This window comes from Quercus lobata, chromosome 11, assembly GCF_001633185.2.
Source record: "Quercus lobata isolate SW786 chromosome 11, ValleyOak3.0 Primary Assembly, whole genome shotgun sequence".
Classification (NCBI taxonomy): domain Eukaryota; kingdom Viridiplantae; phylum Streptophyta; class Magnoliopsida; order Fagales; family Fagaceae; genus Quercus; species Quercus lobata.
This window is the reverse complement of record NC_044914.1, coordinates 19,431,019-19,451,608: the sequence shown is the minus strand read 5'-3', so window position 1 is coordinate 19,451,608 and position 20,590 is coordinate 19,431,019. Positions and strand designations below refer to the sequence as shown.

Genomic DNA, 20,590 nt, shown 5'->3' with positions numbered 1-20,590 from the left:
GGAGAAATTATTAAGTCCATCAGGAGAACTGCTGACATAGTCCTCCCTAACCTTCCAACCAATAAAATGCTGTTATTTATACAAATGTGGTATTATCTGGTATTTTTTATTTTTTATTCCTTATGCTGATTAGGAAACTCACACATACATTTGTATAGATAATATTATCTCATTGGTCAGGAAGGACCACATCTGCAATCTTTCTAGTGTAAATAATAATTTCTCAAGATATAGAGTTGTGAGTCAAGGCAGTGAGGTGAATAAAAGATTCTAAAGTATCTTAAAGTTTATGTCCTAATTCGTAGGAACATAATGAACTTTGGGAACCTTCATATCCTAATATGTAGGAACAGAATTGAATGTTAGGTGGTGGAGCTTTAAATTATAACCCATTTGAGCTCTCTAAAAGAAGATGATAATTAACTCACTGCAACTCAAACACTATTCACTCTTATCTTTCCCATTACTCTTATCTCGTTCTAAATTCAGAGATTTGTTGTATTTTGTAGTTGCTTCATTACGTGTGCTCTAGAGGTGTTCTGCCTAAAGTAGGGCACACCTAAAATGATAGGAGTACGCCGTAATGTGCTAGCGTATGCCAGGTTCCTCCAAATCAAATGTCCAGTTTTGTTTCACTTGTTTTTGCATGTTCTTCAATTATGGGTTTCTATTTAAATAGCAGCGGAGTAGAAACCAATTGGAACAAAAAGGTTTGGTCTCCTTTGTTTTTTTTTTTTTTTTTTTCTTTTTTTTTTTTTGACTTGCACGACTTCTCTTGCTTACAATTCCGAGCTTTTTAAAAGTTTTAAATTTTTAATACATTTTGATAGCATGAGATATAAGACATATGAAAACAACAATTTTATTCTGATGAGAGTATAGGCTTTCAATGTAATTTTAATTGGAGAATTCTATTAATTTTGATAGCATTATAAGAAATATGAAAACGTGAATTTTATTTTAATGATAGTGTAGGATTTTGTCCATTTTAGTCCTAGTTTGAATTTGAATTTAAAATCAAATGGGAAAACAATAACATTTGATCCTAAAAGATTCGAATAAAGTAAATGGATTCTTAATCACATGTTTGTATGTCTGCTTTGATTTCTCTCATGCTCACATATACTTGAATGGTTCACATCATATTTGTTCTTTTTTCTACTTCCTTTTAAATTCTTATATATAACATGCCTTGATTGATTTAGTTTAACTTTTGGTATTTTTAGTTAGTAAATAGTGAATAGGTTATTAGCGTTAGTTGTGTGTAATTTAGTTATGCGTCCTTAGTAAAACCATTCAGCCATACTCCAAATAATACAAGTGAAGGTTAGTTGTATGGCAATCCTAGGTGTCCTACACTTTCTTAGGAACATATTTTACCTCTAGACTAAGTCTAGACAACTTCCTTTACACATTAGGTATAACAAATAATGAAAAGAACCTTTCGTTTTTTTTAGGAATTATACAAATTCAATATAGACTGGATATTTATTCAATTCATCTAATTATGCTTTGAAGTAAATACTCTAGGAGATGTCACTTCATTTATCATTTAGTTTAGTTTTAATTTAAGTTTATGAAATTTCAATAAAACAATAAAGTACGGAGTCTTTATGTCACGTTACAAAAGGTCTCATTTAAAAAAAAATCCGACATTTGGGAGCTTTACATGAATTTAATCATTTAACTATATTAAATTACCGATTGTCCTAAAAGTTTAAGTTATTAGAAAATAGTAAATTTAATCATTTAACTATAATTCTAACTAACCTCTTATGTGTGGCCCTAAACTCTCCTTGAACCACTTTTCAAAAACTCACATCAAATTATTTATTTTACACTACTTTCATTTAAATGTTTTTTTAATTAATTTTTAATTACTCTCTCTCTCTCTCTCTCTCTCAATTAAAAAAATAAATATGCATATTAACCGTGTATATTTGATTGGTTACCATAACTAGAATTATATTTTACATATGCTATTTTAGATGAACTATTGTGAATGCTCTAATAGGATTCAATCACCTACCTCAACTAGCTACATCTTCACCTTTGAAAAGTCAGGTACGTTTGATACATGATTTTTATTATTTTTCTCCTACACATGTTAATTTGTACATACCCGTCTAAATGGGAAAGATTCATCATGTAAATAGTTTTGCATTCGCAATCATTAATTTTTGAACAACGCGAAATACAGAAACAAATTGAGAAGCATCAAATTAATGGAAGAACTGTATTATGCAACGTCAGGATTAGCTTTTAAGGTTGCTAATAAACAATCACTTTTGATGGCCAAGCATAAGGAACAGCCACCTTATCTCACCTTTAACCTTTTTCAAATCAAATTGTCCACGGCCACCATCATATGCATTACTGACTAATAAAGATATCTTGAGTGGAAGAAATCATATATAGCTGAAACCAATTTCCTTGGTCAACACTTTCCCACAACTGATGGTTATTACTAGTCCGTTTGTTACTTCTCAAAAAGTGACCATATTCAAAGTTGAATCTTTAAGACTCCTTATAGTGCAAAAATAGTTGACTTTAGGTTCCTTTTTAACACATATATAAATGCTAGCAGGAGCTTCCCTCTTCTTCCCAGTGCACTTAGCTCTTAGGTCTGGTTAAGTTCTTCCGCTAAGTAAGTAGCTTTATCTGCTTAATAAGTATATACTTTGCAAGCGTTTGAATACCATTGCAATATGCAATAATTTTTATAGGACTAATTTATGTAGTTTTTTTTTTTTCTGTTTTAAATTTTTATTAGAATAAATCTTCTGGTTGCAATGAACTCTGATGTTACTGACGAGGCGGGAACGAAGGAGATGGACACAAGTATGTGTATGTCTCCTTCACAAGATCACAACCCAGAAAATTTGCCATATGTTCACAAAGTGGGGGTGCCTCGGAGGCAAAACCTTTTGAAGCAGTTTACAGCTACTGTAAATGAAACTTTCTTCGTTGGTAACCCCTTCCGACCCTTCAAGGGCCAATCCAGATTAGGAAAGTTTGTCCTCGCTCTCCAAGCTGTTTTCCCCATTGTTAGTTGGGGGAAGGACTATAATCTTGCTAGATTCAAAGGGGACCTAATAGCTGGACTAACAATTGCAAGCCTATGTATTCCTCAGGTAATAGAATTTGGATGAAATTCTTTATCATTTGGTTTCCATGCATACATTTCTAGTCATACTCAAATATGTCTGTCACTCTATCAGGATATTGGATATGCAAAGCTTGCAAATCTGCCACCCCAAAATGGATTATGTGGGTTCTCTTGTTTTCCTTGTAACCAGAGCTACTTGGTTGTCTTAACTATCACTAATTCCATTTTATATGGTCTATTTCCCTTGAAATACAGACAGCAGTTTTGTTCCCCCTCTTATTTACGCCTTCATGGGAAGCTCGAGAGACATTGCTATAGGACCCGTGGCTGTTGTGTCTCTCTTGCTTGGAAGTCTTCTACAGAATGAGATTGATCCAGTGAAAGATACACTTGAGTATCGACGTCTTGCATTCACAGCTACCTTCTTTGCTGGCATCACTCAATTCACACTAGGGTTTTTCAGGTATTTATATACATGTTCGCCACCTCTAGGCATTGATTCTGTCACACTGGTTAGTTTACAAATGTGTTTGCACACATAATCCATTTCATATTTTACATGCAATACATCAATAAAAAATATATGTAAATGCACAGAGTGTACAATAGCGAGCATAAAATAATACATACATGCATGCATTATTATATTTTATATATATATATATATATATATATTAAGGAATATTTACTAAACTTTTCAGAGTATTCATTAAAAATAAGTTCTTAGGGAGTAACCCAAGTGGGGCCCAGCTCCCTGGTTCAATTTTTTTTTTAATATTTGTTATATTTATAATTTTTATAGTTGCTCTCCTTCCAAAACTTTAGGTTCCTCTAACTAGAATCTATCCCACTCAAAAACTTAAAAAAATAATAAAAACATTCACAATAGTAATTTTATTTTAGCAAAAAAAAGTATTTTATCACCAAAAAATCAAAAAAAATCATGTATTATTAGAGAAGTTAAAACTTTTTTTTTTTTTTTGCAACTATAATAAATTGGTATAAATACTAGTTGACTAGAACAAGTTTTTAAAAATAAAATACAATATTTTATTAAAATTATTTCTCTACCTTCAATTAATTAAAAACTCAAATTCTCTCTCTTTATTATTTTAATGAGTTGTTTATATTATTTTAAATGAAATAGTAAAAGAATAGAACATTTGATGTTAGGTGTATTGTAAAGTAAGGTGGTAAAATAAATAAATTAGCTTTTTTGAGGTGCTAAAAGTCAAAAATTTTAGCATCACTACTATGAATGTTCTAACTTAAAATAAAAAAATAAAATCTTAACTAGCAATGCATTAAAAAATAACGATTTTGTGTATTTATAATTTGTTAATCCTTATGAATGTCTATTTGGATTTTTTTTTTTTTTCCTACTCCGACCTTTTCTAGTTTGAAATCCTAGGTTTGTCCCTGTTCTTCTTGCACATTAATTGTTAATGTTTAGAAGGATAATATATATCAACTCTGCTTTCAGATTGGGTTTCTTGATTGACTTTCTTTCTCACGCTGCAATCGTTGGGTTTATGGGTGGAGCTGCTATTACCATTGCCCTTCAACAGCTCAAGGGTTTGCTTGGCATATCTAACTTCACAAGGAAGACTGATATTGTCTCTGTTATGCGCTCAGTATGGGGTACAATACATCATGGGGTAATTAATTTCACATTTTTATTCTGATTCTCCATTGTATTATTGACATCAAGCTAAGTTGCTATATATATCGTAGATCAATTTACTATCTTATACTATATACTCTCCTACGTTGCTTTACAGTGGAACTGGCAAACAATGGCAATAGGCATCTCGTTCTTGGCTTTCCTTCTACTTGCCAAGCACATTGTAAGAAATCTTTCCTTCCTTTTCTTACTATATCTTGAAGTTCTTCCAGTTGATTCCTCTATAATATATATTTGAGCAGGGAAAAAAGAACAAAAAACTTTTCTGGGTTCCTGCAATTGCTCCTGTGGTTTGTGTCATCCTGTCCACCTTTCTTGTGTATATAACCCATGCTGATAAGCATGGTGTTCAAATTGTAAGTGCTCTTATTAATTTCATGATTATTTTTTCATTCTAGCTTTATGAGTAAGGAAATAACGCCAAATTCTTACTAATAATTATATTATTTCAGGTTCGGCATATAAAAAAGGGCATAAATCCACCATCCTTTAAGGAAATTTATTTTACTGGAAAATATTTTGGAAAAGGATTTCGGATTGGTGTTTTATCGGGTATGATAGGACTAACGGTAAGAATATATGAGACTGACCATCTTACTTGAGTTAGTAATATAATTTTTCAGCAGATTTTACCAATCAATGTTGTGAAAGCCATTATTTATTTTTTTTTTTTTGGTTTCTAGGAAGCTATAGCAATTGGAAGAACATTTGCGGCAGTAAAGGACTACCATCTTGATGGAAACAAAGAAATGGTGGCACTGGGGACAATGAATGTTGCTGGTTCCATGACATCGTGTTATGTTGCTACAGGTGTGTGTTCATTTGCCACCAGCTTTTTCATTTAACTTTTCGCTTATTTTGTTTATGTACCATTTTTTAAAACTTTACATTTAAGCCTGCTTTCAGCAAAAAATAAAAATAAGAATTTTTCTTGAGTTTTTGTACTTATCTAAGGATGTATTGTTATTGAATTAACGTTGTTTGTTTGTGTCTATGATTTTAATGCAGGATCCTTCTCTCGCTCGGCCGTAAATTTCATGGCTGGCTGCAACACAGCCATGTCCAACATTGTGATGTCTTGTGTTGTATTTTTTACTTTGGAATTCATGACATCACTATTTAAGTACACCCCAAATGCTATACTTGCTTCTATCATCATATCTGCTGTGGTAGGCCTAATTGATGTTGAAGCAGTGAGTCTATTGTGGAAGATTGATAAATTTGATTTTGTTGCTTGCATGGGAGCCTTTTTCGGTGTGATTTTTGTTTCTGTTGAGATTGGCCTTTTAATTGCGGTGAGAAATCTAGCATTCTTTTTTTTCTTCTTGTTTTTTTTTGGCTTTCCAATCTATCACTACTAAATTACTTTTGCAATAGGTCTCAATATCATTTGCCAAAATACTCTTGCAAGTGACAAGGCCAAGAACTGCATTACTTGGTAACCTTCCAGGGACTGCTGTTTACAGAAACATCCTGCAATATCCAGAAGCAAAAAAGGTTCCAGGCATTCTGATTGTTAGAGTAGATTCTGCTATATACTTTTCAAACTCCAACTATATTAAAGAAAGGTATTAGCTTTTTCAATTCATTTGAATCTCTTTCTTGCTTCTCCTTTCTGAAGTACTTGTATTATAGGGATATGCATGAACAAACAGCTTACAAAATTGGGAAATGTGCAGTTTTGGTGCTTCTTATTCAGAGTGAATTATGGTTTTTGTTAAATTTCCAATTGTTCCAAAAAATTAAATGGTTCCAAAATAGTGAATTAGTTCATTGTACAATAATTCCAACAGTTTCTAATGTTCTAGAAGTCTTAAGTATCTAACTGGAAATTGTTCTTGATTGTACCATTAGACTAGAATATCATTGACTAATTTTATGACTTATAAAGTACATAATTACATATTAAAAGAATTTATTAGGGAAATATTATAACTTTATACTTATTGTCCGCCAACATTTCTCAGTTGAATCCATAGACCCGTTTGTGGTTGTTTCAACATATGCAATCCATTGCAGATTAGTGCTTAAATCCAATTTCTTGCAGGATTTTGAGATGGCTAACCGACGAAGAAGAACAGCTCAAAAAGAAGGGTCTGCCTGCAATCCAGTATTTGGTTGTTGAAATGTCACGTAAGCAGATTGATACGTTGTTATAATTCCTAACTTCTGTAATGAATCTCAAAAACCGAATATGTCTCATGAATTTGCATTATTGCAGCTATTACCGACATTGACACTAGTGGCATTCATGCCTTTGAAGAATTATATAGGAGTCTTCAGAAGAGAGATGTTCAGGTAATTCCACAATTCAAAACTAAAAATAATTATTTTGTGAGTTATCTGAGGTTTTTGGTTTGCAGAAATTTAACTTCGTGTTCTAATTGAATTTGCTTTTAGTTCGTAATTCTAATGTACTCAAATTGAAAGGGAAAATAAAAAGTTATTACAATATTTTGGTCTCTTTTTGTGACGGAAAATTCTTAGATACCCTCGGAATATTGTGAAATAGTCTTCCACCTCACCCTATAAACCCATCTTAAATTTAATGAGCGTGGATCACGCCATAAATGTGAAAAGAATAAGCACTATTTACTGTGCTCCGGTATTTTCTAAAAATTATTTACTACATTATTTATACATAGGATATGGGAGTTGAAGATCCCACTTTGGATTGAAATAAATAAATGTGATTCCATAGGGATAAAGTTATCTTTTTAATCACATTGGTAGATCAAACTCATGCCAAAACATAGTTGAGGAAAGTGCGATACATTTTTTTATCAGTGTCCTTATAACTACTTTTCATCAATCTTAACCCCAGCTCGGATTATTTATGTGCTATAATACCTTCCGCAAAATTTAATCTAAATACTTTTATCAGTCAAAATCAAATAACTTAAGCCAGAAGCATTGAGTTCAATGTTACTTAACAGTTAAATCAATTCTTTGAGAAATATATTTATATACATTCAACCCACCAATCTGATAGTGTCCTATCCAACGAGACACTTCCGGTTGATTTTGGTGTATTGAGGGTTGAGGATTAGACTTTTTTTTTTTTTCCTAATTAACCTGGGTTGTGCTCTATATCATTTTTTATCTAGTTATTTGTTAATTATATATCTTATCATTCTCTGCTAGTTATCCATTTTCATTTTATGTAACTAATATTTTTCATGTCTTCAGCTTAGTTTTCAACTTTTATATATTTCCGCCAAAAGGCCCAAAACTTTTTAACAATTGTCCCAAATATATGTCAATTATTAAAAAATTAATATCTTCACATTTCAATGTAAAAGTAAAGAAAATATTGGAGTAGAAATGTTGAGCTAGGTGATAACTTATTTATTATTGATTTCCTTAAAACTTTTACAGTTGGAAATAGAATAATAATTCAATGACAAATATATTTTAGCGAATTGTATAAATCTAAACATTGTTGAACCAAAAATGATGGGATTCACTCATACGTGAGATCATGATTATATATGCTAAATACACTAATTATCTTTTCTTTTTTTCTTTTGATAGGACTAATGACCTATTCCTATTGATTTAGTCTAATTAACTTTTTATAAAAAATTTTAAGGTACATGTATATTTTTATATAATAAATTGATAAAAATAAGCTAATTTAAATGCACACTAAACATTTCTATATAATAGCATCTTGGAGCATTCATATTGGCATAGCCAATTTTTTTGCCAAATCTTATCTGGCAAATCGAGGCCACAGTATTGGGTGTTCATGACATGTGCAATTTGTTTGGCCAATATAAAAGCAGAAATACTAATGGGAAGGGGTTTTTTTTTTTTTTTTTTAATTGTTATTTCAAAGTTACTTCTAGCAAATCCAGGGCCTGTTGTGGTCAACAAGTTGCATGCATCAAAGATTGCAACCTTGATTGGGGAGAGCAAGATTTTTCTGTCCGTTGCCGACGCAGTTCGATATGTTCCAAAGACAGAAGAACCATGAATGAGAGGGGATCAATTAACGGTGCCATACTGCCAATATTGAAGGAGCTCTAGAAAATTAATATGATTTTTTTGGTACTTCGGGTTTTCATTTTCTTTGTTTTTATCTAAGAAATACGGACATTTCATTTGAGGTGTTGTACTCGTGTCATATTGATGTCGTACCTTCCTTGTTATGTTATAAATTTTCAAAAATTGCTCATCCCCATATTGTAACCGTACCTATACTCATGTTCTTACTTCTTAGGTACCATATCAATTTGTTTATCGATGATGAATGCTAAGTTTTTTTTATTTTTTGCTTCCCCCCCCCCCCCCCCACCCCCAAAACCCCCCTTCACCACTTCTAATAATAATAGCTGGGTATTAAATTATATATACATACATACATATACACACACACACACACATATATATATATATAACCAATTTTATGTGTGAATTATTTCATTATTTATGATAATTTTCAAATTAATTAGTAATTTTTGAATAATCAATTTATTAATGTGAATTTTCTTCTAAAAAATGAAAAGAAAAAGAAAAAAGAAACTTAGTGTGAATGCATTGGTAACGATTGTGTTTATTTGAAGAAAAAAATTACCTAGATTTAAAAGAAAAACTGTTTGAAATATGGGAAGCCATTAAAAATCACCTCTTCGTTGAATGACTTTTTAAAAGATCAATATCATTTTGGTTTACCAAATATTAATTTCAAAAAAGAAACTTGTTCAATGTGGCATTGCCTAGTCTCCCCTATGAGGTAAACCGTAAACTAGGCTTTGAATCTCCCCTTCCCACTTCTTTAATAATTATTTTAAAAATTAGTGATTAAATCGGTGAAAATAAACTAAACTAAACTTGCCATTGTAAAGTGGACTAAAGATTTAGAAAAATGGTGCCAGAAGTATGACGTTCACCATAATTATCGTTGGCATTGGATCATATGATTGGGTCTAATAGATGTCCATCTGCGCAGCCCATTAGAAAAAAGCCTAACTCTAAGATTTACTACAGGATGCAATTTACGTATTTTACTCTAAGAGCTGTTGCAAAAATTAAGCCATTTTACCACATCAAAAATCTACTTTATTATTTTACCATGTCATTTTACAACATCTCATTATCAGATGTTTTATCATTCAATTCTATACATTAAAATAATATTTACTACACATTAAAATAATATATTTACCCAAAAATCAGCAAATATACAAATGCACAGCCAATAGCAGTCGCCACCACCCAATAACAAACAGTCACCGCTACAACCACCGCCACAACAACAACCACCGCTACAACCACCGCCACAAACTACATCCACAATCACCGGATCCTCCAACAAATTCCAAATCCAAAAACCTCAACAAAATAATAAAAAATAAAAATAAAAAATAAAACTCAAAATCTTCAACAAAACTCCAACCCAACAGATCAATCAATGAAAAAACTCAACCAACCATCGGCAGCGAGATTGGCAAAAGCAAAAGCAACAAAATATCAAATCTCAATAGAGCTAAGATTCAGAAGCAGAAGAACATACCCTTTTTATTGGTTCAGTCCAAGCAACAAAACCCAAATTCAGTAAGCTCCAAGGCTCCGTTTGTTTTGACTTCAAACGGAATTCAGAAATCCTTTTCCGGAAAATAGCGTGTTTGGTAGGTCCAGAAAATTAGGTCAAACTGAAAATATTTTCAGTTTGACCGTAAAATAAGGCTTCTGGGGCGGAAAATCATTTCAGTCCTCATTTTCACTTCAAACATTTTCCATTCTGCTCTCTCACACGCACTCAACACACACAGAGCTCTCCAAGCTTCGATCCACACACCAAGCGAAGAAGCTCCAAGCTCCGAGCTCCAAGCCCCGATCCACACACAGAGCGAAGAAGCTCCGAGCTCCAAGCCCCAATCCACACACCGAGCTCCACCATCTCCCTCACGCCAAACGCTCAAGCCCATCTCCCTCACGCAGCTGATCCTCTCCACGCACGGTGAGTTTCCCTTTTCCATTTCTCAGTCCGATCCGCTCATTTCTCTGTCCGATCACCCTTATTTCTCCGATCCACACTCTCTCATTTCATTTCTCAGTCCGATCCACACAGCTCCGATCCACACACTCACTCACCTCCGATCCACTCACCTCACCGGTCCAGCCATCCTCCCGATCCGATCTCTGAAATATATATATATATATATATATTTATTTATTTAGTTGTTTATTTATATAAATATTTATATAATTATTTACATGTTTTTATCTATTAATTTTTGTATTATACATTGTTTATAACTGTGTATTTGTGGGTAATGTATATCAAAATTTTGGGACTTTTCTGATTGCAGGTTATTTATTAATTTTTTTCAATTATCCATTGTCGATTAAACTGTGTATTTGTGAATTATGTATATGAAATTTTGGGGCTTTTCTGATTGCAGGATATTTATCAACTTTTTTAATTATCCATTGTTTATGAAACTGTGTATTTATGGGTGATGCATATATCAATTTTGGGGCTTTTCTGATTGCAGGTTATTCCCAATTGGTTTGTGGTCTGAAATTTTTTTTTAGAATTTTGGGGCTTGACTGGTTATGCATGATTGGTTTTTGCTGTTATTTTTATTAGAATTCGGTTATGGGTTATGTGTAGAAATTTTGGGGCTTCACCCATGCTTCGTGTTATTATGTTCTTGCAGACCAATATGTGTGTGTTTAAAACTTCATTGAAGGTGTTTTGGGTATATAGGTGATTATAAATAGAATGTAATGTGATGGTATTGTAAGATATCAATGTGTAGTTATCAATGTGATGGTATTGTTATAGTGTAAATAGAATGCAATGTGATGGTTTGGATGTTATATGTTTGTGGCTGATTTTATTTATGGTGTAATCAATACCATACTTGTTTACATACCTCTTAAACTACAATGTTTGTGATTTTGTTAGATGAAGAAAAAAACCAAAGCCGCAATTCTTGCCTCAGTTGCATCTGTCCTCCTTGTGGGGGTTGCATTGTTAAAGAAATTACGACGTAGACGTAGAGAACTGCCTAGGGCGCCTTATGTTAACCATGCCGCCGAGAGAGAGGAATACATAAATAGTGTTTTGCATGGAAGTGAGAGACATTGTGTGAATCAACTTAGGATGAAGCCTATAGCTTTCCACCACTTATGTCACACCCTCACTGAGGGGGAGCACGTACGTCCGACTGTTCACATGTCTGTTACGGAGCAAGTGTTCATTTTCTTGCACATTATTGGTCATAATGTGAGGTTTCGTGTAATGGGTAGTCGGATCTATAGATCAACTGAGACTGTTAATAGATACTTCAAGATTGTCCTTAGGGGGGTCCTGAAATTATATAGAGCTCTAATAAGACTGCGTAGCGAAGATACACCTCCAGAGATAAGAAATAGCAGAAGGTTTTACCCATATTTTAAGGTAAATATTGCGACTTGTGTGTTTTTGTAAATTGTGAAGATTTATGTAATTTTAAACCATTATGTTTGTCGAAAATTAGGATTGTGTTGGAGCAATAGATGGTACACATGTTCGTGCATCTGTGCCACCTGAAATACAAGGAAGATTTCGTGGTCGCAAAGATAGAACCACGCAAAATGTGTTAGCTGCCATTAGTTTTGACTTAAAGTTCACTTATGTGTTGGCTGGATGGGAAGGCAGTGCACATGATTCACGTGTATTAAATGATGCATTTGCTAGGACAGGGGGATTTTCAATTCCCAATGGTATTAAACGATTACTTCACCCTTTTGGTTTGTTAGTTTAATAAATATTATGTGTTTTCCTAAACATAGTAGTGATTTGGTGTTTTTTTTTTAATATATGTAGGTAAATTTTATCTTGGTGATGTTGGGTATGGTAATAAAAATGGAATATTGTCACCGTATCGGAGTGTACGATATCACTTGAAAGAGTTTAGTGATCGTCCTCCTGAGAATGCGCAAGAATTGTTCAACCTCCGACACTCTTCATTGAGAACTACCATTGAGCGAGGGTTTGGAGTGGTGAAAAAACGTTTTCGAGTGTTAGATGCAGAACCATATTGGTCTTTCCCAACCCAAGTGAAAGTAGTGTTAGCGTGTTGTGTGGTTCATAATCACATTATGGGGGTTGAACCAAATGAACATATTATGGAAGATGCAATGAACCAAGTAGAGCTTAGTGACCACCAACAAGAAACACAATCCCATCGGGAGTCCGTCGAAGATAGTAGATCATGGAATGCTAAGAGAGATGAGATATGCCAAGCCATGTGGTCTGATTATATCAGGAGTGGAGAGTAGTATTTTATTTAGATTTCTATGATTGTAATGTGTTTTTCCTTTTTGTTTTTTTGTAAAGACAATGTATGTAATATAGACTTTTGGTGATGTAATGAAAAAGAATTTTTAGCATTACATTGTTATTTGATGGTATTACATTGTCATTTCCATAGTTAGCATGTTCCATTCTGTTGTACACATTCATAAGCGTGGTTGTATGTGTGTTTGATTTGTTATTCATGTTCCGAGCGTAATTACTAAATGCTACTCTGACTATACTATTTTCATATGTAGTAATGTCAAAGGGGAAAGAAAAAGTTGGTGGCAGCAAGCAATTTAGGTGGCTGCCACCTATGCATGAGATGATGCTAAAGATACTTACAGAGGAGGCTGGAAAGGGCAATAAGCCCTCTAATACTTTTAGGGCCGGCTCCTTTGCTCTTGTAGCCAAGGAGATAACGGCCCATTTCGGGGTTGAGTGCCACCCTGTATTTGTGGAGAACCGGATGCGGACTCTAAGGTCCATGTGGTCAACTATTCAAGAGCTTAGAAGGAAGAGTGGATTCGGTTGGGACGAAAATCTGAAAATGATAACTTGTGACGCAAAAACATACCAAGAAGAAGTTATGGTATGGCTTCCATCTATATTTTCTTAATATAGATAATAATATATGTTTTTGCCTTTCATATGAAATTTATAGTGTCATACTTTTTAGAATTCCATTGCTTTTATAAGGTTTTCCAAACATAACTTTCATGTCACCTTACCTATGTATTATATCTATACATATTTATGCATTTTCATCTATCTATATGTGTATATGTGTCTGAGCTACAATTTTCTTTGGTAAAGAAAAGATTGATAATGTTGGGAAAGTGTGCATAGTCTTTTATATTGAATTTATGAGAGAAGTTATTATTGCATTGTTATATACGTTCTTTTCTCCCTTACAGGCACATCGGAAGCATGCCGAGTATCTGAACAAAAAAATTGAGTTTTACGATGAATTAGCGATTGTGGTGGGAAAGGACACAGCCACAGGTGGCTTTGCTAAGTCCGGAGTGGATATCGAAAATGAGCCAGATAATGGGGATAATGGGGATAGTGCAGACTTTGTCGCAGATAATGTGGAGGAATGTGTGGTTGAAAAGGGGAAGAACGCAAATGAATCATCCACCACTGGGTCGAGAATTTCCAAGTCCCGCAAAAGAGGGCGTGCAGCTTCTACTGTTGATGATAGTGTGCTGACTGATCTGTCTGATCAGCTGAAGGAAATAACTGGCGCTCTGAAAGAAATTAATCGGGGCCCGGTAGATTATACAACTTTGTATAATGAGGTAATGGCTATGATGGCGGAGGGATATAGCGAAGATATGCTCGCTACTGCCTTCGACCATCTTTGTGAGAATGAGAAGACGGCACGTGGATTTTTAGCCAAGAATGCTAGGTTGAGGAAGCTATGGTTAGATGGTTATTTTTTCTCACAAATTTGATTTGCTTATTTCATGTTGACTGTGATGGTAGATTTAGGAATTAACTTATGTTGTAGTATTAATATTGACCTATCAATGTATTATATATGTACTCTTTTGTATTATTGAGACGATATAATTGCCCAAATTATGTATTTGTATTGTTCAGATACCACAAATAGGTATCATTTTTGTATGCCATTGAGGTGTAATGCCAATGGTGAACGATTGATGTGGCTGTTTTTATATAAATATTATGGGTTTTTATATAAATATTATGGGTATATTCGAATGATTATGTTTGATGTTATAATTTTCCGTAAAGTATTTTTACAGATATGTATAGGGAATGCAGGTTCTTGAATTTTATCTATAAAGAGTAAAATATAGTTTCAAACTAGTTATTTTTAAGCTCTAACTCCAGCTCGATTATGTTGATCCAAATTATTTTCCGTAAAGTATTTTCCGAACCAAACATGGGAAAACGTTTTCCGTAAAGTATTTTCCGTAAAGTATTTTCCGTAAAATATTTGGACGAATCAAACACCGGAATTAAATTTCCGTAAAACGATTTCCGTAAAATATTTGGACGAATCAAACACCGGAATTGATTTTCCGTAAAACGATTTCCGAAACAGCCAAACACCCAAATACATTTTCCTTTTCCGGAAATTAGTATTTCCGGAAAATATGTATTTTCCGGAAAACGATTTCCAGCAACCAAACACAGCCTAAAAGACAAATCTGAAATCACCCACCAAATTCTTCTACTCCACAGAACCCAGAAAAATTAAAAAAATAATTAATATCTAAAAAATAATCTTCTGGGAACAATTACGCCTTGACTCGTGGAACAAAGCAAGAGAAGAAAAGTCCAACGGAAGTGAAGCTTCTGGAGAAAGAAGAAGAAAAGAGGAAGAGAGAGTGACAGAGATGGAGTGGCGGAGAAAGAAAAAAGAAAAAGAAAGAGAGAGAAGAGAGAAAGTAAAAAAGGATGAGAGAGAATGAATTAAAAAAAAATAGCATTTTCGTCCGTATCAATTTGCAACAGTACAGTTCACATGTGACAAATTTTATGAAATTTGACACATATGATAAAAGGGGTTTTTGGTGTTTGGTGTGGCAAATTTGCCAAATATTTGGCATTTGGCACATTTGCCACACCTGCTGTGGATGCTCTAAGTAGGAAGTGTACTAAGGGTCTAATAGATGTCCATCTACGCAGCCCATTAGAAAAAAGCCTAACTCTAAGATTTACTACAGGATGCTACTTAAGTATTTTACTCTAAGTAGGAAGTGTACTAAGTGTTTGTTTGGATAGCGCGTTTCACGTCTGCATGCGCATTTTCTTTTTTTTTTCTTTTTTTTCAACCGCATATTGTTGACTTTTCAGCCGTGAACAATGACTTATTTACTGTTTATGGATCCACAAATTTCATTTTTTATCAATTTTTTCATTAAAAATGGGTCTCACGGTATTATTCACACATTTAAAAATTATTTTACTACAGTGTTTTCAGTTTTCAGTTTCAGTAAAATAAATTCTATCCAAACAGACCCTAAGAACAAGAGAAAAGATCATCATGTTGAATTCATTGGTGAGGATTGCCAGACATGAAAAGGAGCCTGGGTTCGTACACTTCACAGTTCCCTAGTGGGTTTGGCTAAACAGTAAGGTAATTCAAAACCCAAAAAGTTTGATGCAACACCATGTAACTATCTATTTCTTACTTTGTATCAAATTAATGGAGCTTTATCTCATTGATTTCAAATTTTCAAGCCCATAAATGGCTTTAAGATGCCTTTTCAACCATTTTTTTCACAAAGCAATAGACACCTTGTTTATGTTTGACACCTTGTTTATATTTGCCCTTACCAATGCTAATAAGGTTACTTTCCGGTAGCACCAACGATGCCATTAGACTCCTAACAAGACCAAGATTCCAACAAGATTGACCTTGTTTGATTGGAATGTGTGTAAATTAAAAAAATGCATCTTTACCATTTCAATGATTGAAAGTGTGTAGAAATATGATATAAACTCATGGTAAAACTCACATTTGAAAATCGGCTTGTAAGGGAGGGACGTCCAAAAACTTATATACACATGGTTAAACTTGCACTTAACCCATACGAAAAACTTGAATCATAGCATACCACCACGCATGTCATGACGACTCACTTTATCAACACTAACTCAATGGTAACTCTTACTCTTAGCGGCTCCACTCACCTATTAGTTATTCAATAACTTAGCAAAACATTTTAATCTAGCCTCTAGGACGTCCCTTCTGAAATCCGATGACAAAGTCACAACTCATTTGATCTCATACTCAACGAATTATGTGTGATTACTCAACATGGTAACTGACTCTGATATCAAATGTTAAGAAGAAAATAAAAAATAAAAAATAAAAATGGCAATTTGAGGAATTAAGGGTAGGTCATTTCAAGGGGACTTGGGCCTCCACTAGAGAAGAAGAGAAAGGAAGAGAGATTAACAATATTGAATTCATGACTCCAATATTTCTCTCTCTCTCTCTCTCTCTCTCTCTCTCTCTCTCTCTCTCTCTCTCTCTCTACATTTTTCTATTCTCTATTATCATTATTTTAGACTCTCTATCTTTATTACTCTTATTTTAGCATTCTCAATCCTCATTTGTCTCTTATCAGTTTTTTTTTCCCCCCTCTTTGTTAGTAGATAAAATTGTAACATTTCATGTATTTGTATGTGTGTGTGTGTGTGTGTGTGTGTTTTTTTTTTTTTAGTGATGTTAATATATTCAAATTATTTTCTTATTAGAATTTTTATAATTTAAATTTCTTAATGACTATCTTAAAAATAAATTCTTAAAGCCGTCAATGGGAGGTCCGCGTCCACCCAAGTTGATCTTGAACATTAATACTGTGTTTGGTAAAGCAAAAGGGAGGGAAGGGAAGGAAAGGGAAAGGGTGGAAGAGAGGGGAGAGGAGAGGGAGAGAGAGGATAAATTTTTTCATTTCCCTTGTTTGGTTTGTAAGGGAAAAATGGAGGGAAACACACCTTACTGGTGAGTCCCACCATGAGTGCTCTCTCTTCTCTCTCATTTTCCTCCCAATTTGGGAGGAAAGAATATGGTGAGCCATGGAGGAATTTGTTTCCTTCCTTTTCGTTTCCTTCACACCAATTCCTCCTAACCAACCAAATGAATTTATTCCTCTCCTTCCCTTTCTTTTCTTTTCTTCCCAAATTGTTCCTAACCAAACAAAGCGTAATAGCCACGTACAACATCTGTCTTACGAATTAACCTATGACAAAACAATCCCTGTAAAGACAGTACTGTTACACCATCCTGAGAAGTTGTCTAATGTTCAAGTCATGCGGTATGCCCATGCATCTCTGGACTTGCTGTAAGCTGTTCACCTTGTACATTTTCATAGGGATTGTTATCTTTGTATTTCAATCAGCAAGGGTCAAAAAAAGAGCCTGAGTTAAGACCCGTTTGGTAGTTTTGCCAAAATGCTTTAAGGTGTTCCTTAAAGCTGAAAATAGATTTAAGGTTACAACTGAAATTTTGAGATAAAGAGTTAAAGCTTTGTAATACACTGCTCCAATTTTTAATGAAAATAATGATTTTTTTTTTTTAAGAGTTTCAATTTATGACATCTGCTTATGATGATAGTTCTTTATCATCAGACCAAGATATTAATTAATTTTTTGTTTATGTGGGGATTGAACATTAGATTTCTTATTTCACTATTAGAGACTTTACCAATTAAACTAATTGGAATTCACAAAAATAAAAAAAAAAATTTTTTTTTTTTTTTTGAGAAGAAGAAAATAACGAATTGATATCTCAAAACAAAAATAATAATGAATTGATATAAAGTCCAAAATTATTTTTAAAATTAATGACACTTAATAGTCACTTTTTTTTTTTTTTTTTTGCTTGGTAAGTGCAGGGGATAGAACCCTCGAGTAATAGGTTACAAAGGAACCCGAGTGCCACTTGGCCACAAGGCCATTGGCAATAGTCACCCATTTTAAGAGAGACCATTAGGCCCTAATAATAATAATATTATTATTATTATTATTATTATTATGGTATGTCGGTACTGTTAATTCAATTAATTGAATTCAAGTATGAAAATACCAAAATATTTTTATCATGTCTTCTTTTGTCATCTAAAAGCTATTTAGTAATTGGTTACCAAATAGTTTAAAGCTCTTAGCACTGCATTTTGCCAAATGCTTTACACGCTAATAGTTAAAACTCTTTATCCCAAAAATTAAATACATACAATTAAAATTGAATGGTTTCTTTTTTTTAATGACATCAGCAAAAAAATTATTTTTAATAAAAAATTTACAAGAGTATATGTTGGGAGAACACAGTTCCTTGGAGAAAATTAGCACAAGAAAAAATAGTCAAACAAAAACTCCAATTTACATAAAACAGAAATCAAGATCCCCACACAAAAACTAGTTACTATCATTAAGATCAAAAAACAAACAACCCAGCGAATAAGTTGCTTTCTGAGTCAAACATCCAGAAGGGAAGGGATGGTGACCCACGAAGGCAAAGAGAAAAGCTCCAAGCATTGCAGCGACATATCCATGGTGACACTCCAAAATAGGCGTAGTGCGAGTTCCACGGTTAAATTACTGATTCTCCCAAAAATTTAAGTTGTTAAGGGATGATAAATTTATTTAACCAATCTAACACCAGTGGAGACTCTAGGAATTTTTTTAAGAGTAGTCATTAAGAAACTTTTTTTTTTTTTTGGTCATTAAGAAACTTAAATTATACAAAATCTAATAAAAAGAGAACTTCATACATTGACAAAAAAAACACACACACGCGCGCACAAATACATAAAATCTTACCATTTAATTTTACAAATTTTTTTTTTTTGAAATAATTACATGATAGTCTCATTATCAATATTGCAAGTTACATCTCTTCAAAAGTTTAGTTAAATAAAAATTTTCTTAAACTTTTTATTTGTAAGGACCTAATATATTGTTAAGGGGACCAAAGTTTAAGAATAAAATTTGACTACAAACTTAATTGTAGTCATTATCACTAAATAAATTAACATTGTTACATATTTTGAAAATTTAATCAATCAATTGCATGTTCTCTATATTCCTAAAACACGTCAAAATTTCATGTCAATCGGATATTATTTATCATTTGATCCATAAAATTATTTTTTATGTATAATTTTAGACTACAAAAATTCAAAATTTAAATATTTGATTGATAACATAGCTATTGATTTTTTATCTTCTTGATATTTTGCAAGTATGGAGGATTTAAGAAGAAAATGTAATTAAATGGTGGATTTGTTAAAATTCACATTCAATAAAATATATATATATATATATATATATTGAATAGAGTTGTAGTTTTAGTCTATAACCAAGTTTGTTGCAAATTTTGTCCAAAATTTAATTATGTTGGGCCTAAAAAAAATTTAGGGTGGTCACAAAGTTTTTTTAAGGATAAAAAAATCATAAATTTGTAAAATTTATACATAATAATTGTTTTTTTTTCCAGGTGAAGGTAGTCATGTGACCACCTTGGACTCTATATAGAGCCGCCCCGGTCTAACACTCCCTCTTCGCATGTGAGCCACCTAAGTTGCCATTCAGTGGGGGCCTAACACATGAAAATTTAAATGGGAGGTATGATGGATATAATGAATTGTACCGAAGAACTCTTGTGCTAATATCATCTCCGAACAACTTAATTAAACTTTTAGTAAAATCAGTAATTTAACATCCACAAATAAGACAAAGAGATCCCCAAGAAAGGCGGTACATGGCCCCCTAGTAGGCTGAATGCAAGGGAAGGTCCCATCTCGGAGTGATACTTGTGATAACGGTCGACAGATGCTCGGGTGTGCATTAGGAGCAAGTCGAGAGAGAGAGAGAGAGTAAAATATTAAACCAAGACTATAATATTTAGCTGTACACAATCACATTAGGGTGTATTAGACTATTAGGGTGGTTGGTTTGTACGTAACCTCAGCATCACCAAAGTGTGAATTAGTTGAAGGAAGACAATGATTAAGATGCATAT

At 33.2% G+C, this 20,590-nt stretch overlaps 2 protein-coding genes across 2 annotated transcripts; both read left to right on the top strand.

The window, feature by feature from the left end:
- The first annotated feature begins 517 nt into the window (after positions 1-517).
- LOC115968979 (sulfate transporter 1.3-like) lies at positions 518-9,065 on the top strand. Its single transcript, XM_031088531.1, has 14 exons — positions 518-710; positions 2,774-3,134; positions 3,222-3,270; positions 3,365-3,572; positions 4,593-4,767; positions 4,891-4,956; positions 5,036-5,149; positions 5,246-5,362; positions 5,477-5,603; positions 5,802-6,088; positions 6,171-6,361; positions 6,841-6,926; positions 7,015-7,091; positions 8,635-9,065. Exons 2-14 carry the CDS (start codon positions 2,793-2,795, stop codon positions 8,770-8,772), a joined length of 1,977 nt encoding a protein of 658 aa, XP_030944391.1. The 5' UTR covers positions 518-710; positions 2,774-2,792; the 3' UTR covers positions 8,773-9,065.
- Positions 9,066-10,690: 1,625 nt separating this feature from the next.
- Positions 10,691-14,543, top strand: LOC115966537. Its single transcript, XM_031085753.1, has 3 exons — positions 10,691-10,758; positions 13,344-13,678; positions 14,004-14,543. Exons 2-3 carry the CDS (start codon positions 13,346-13,348, stop codon positions 14,541-14,543), a joined length of 873 nt encoding a protein of 290 aa, XP_030941613.1. The 5' UTR covers positions 10,691-10,758; positions 13,344-13,345.
- Positions 14,544-20,590: the final 6,047 nt, after the last annotated feature.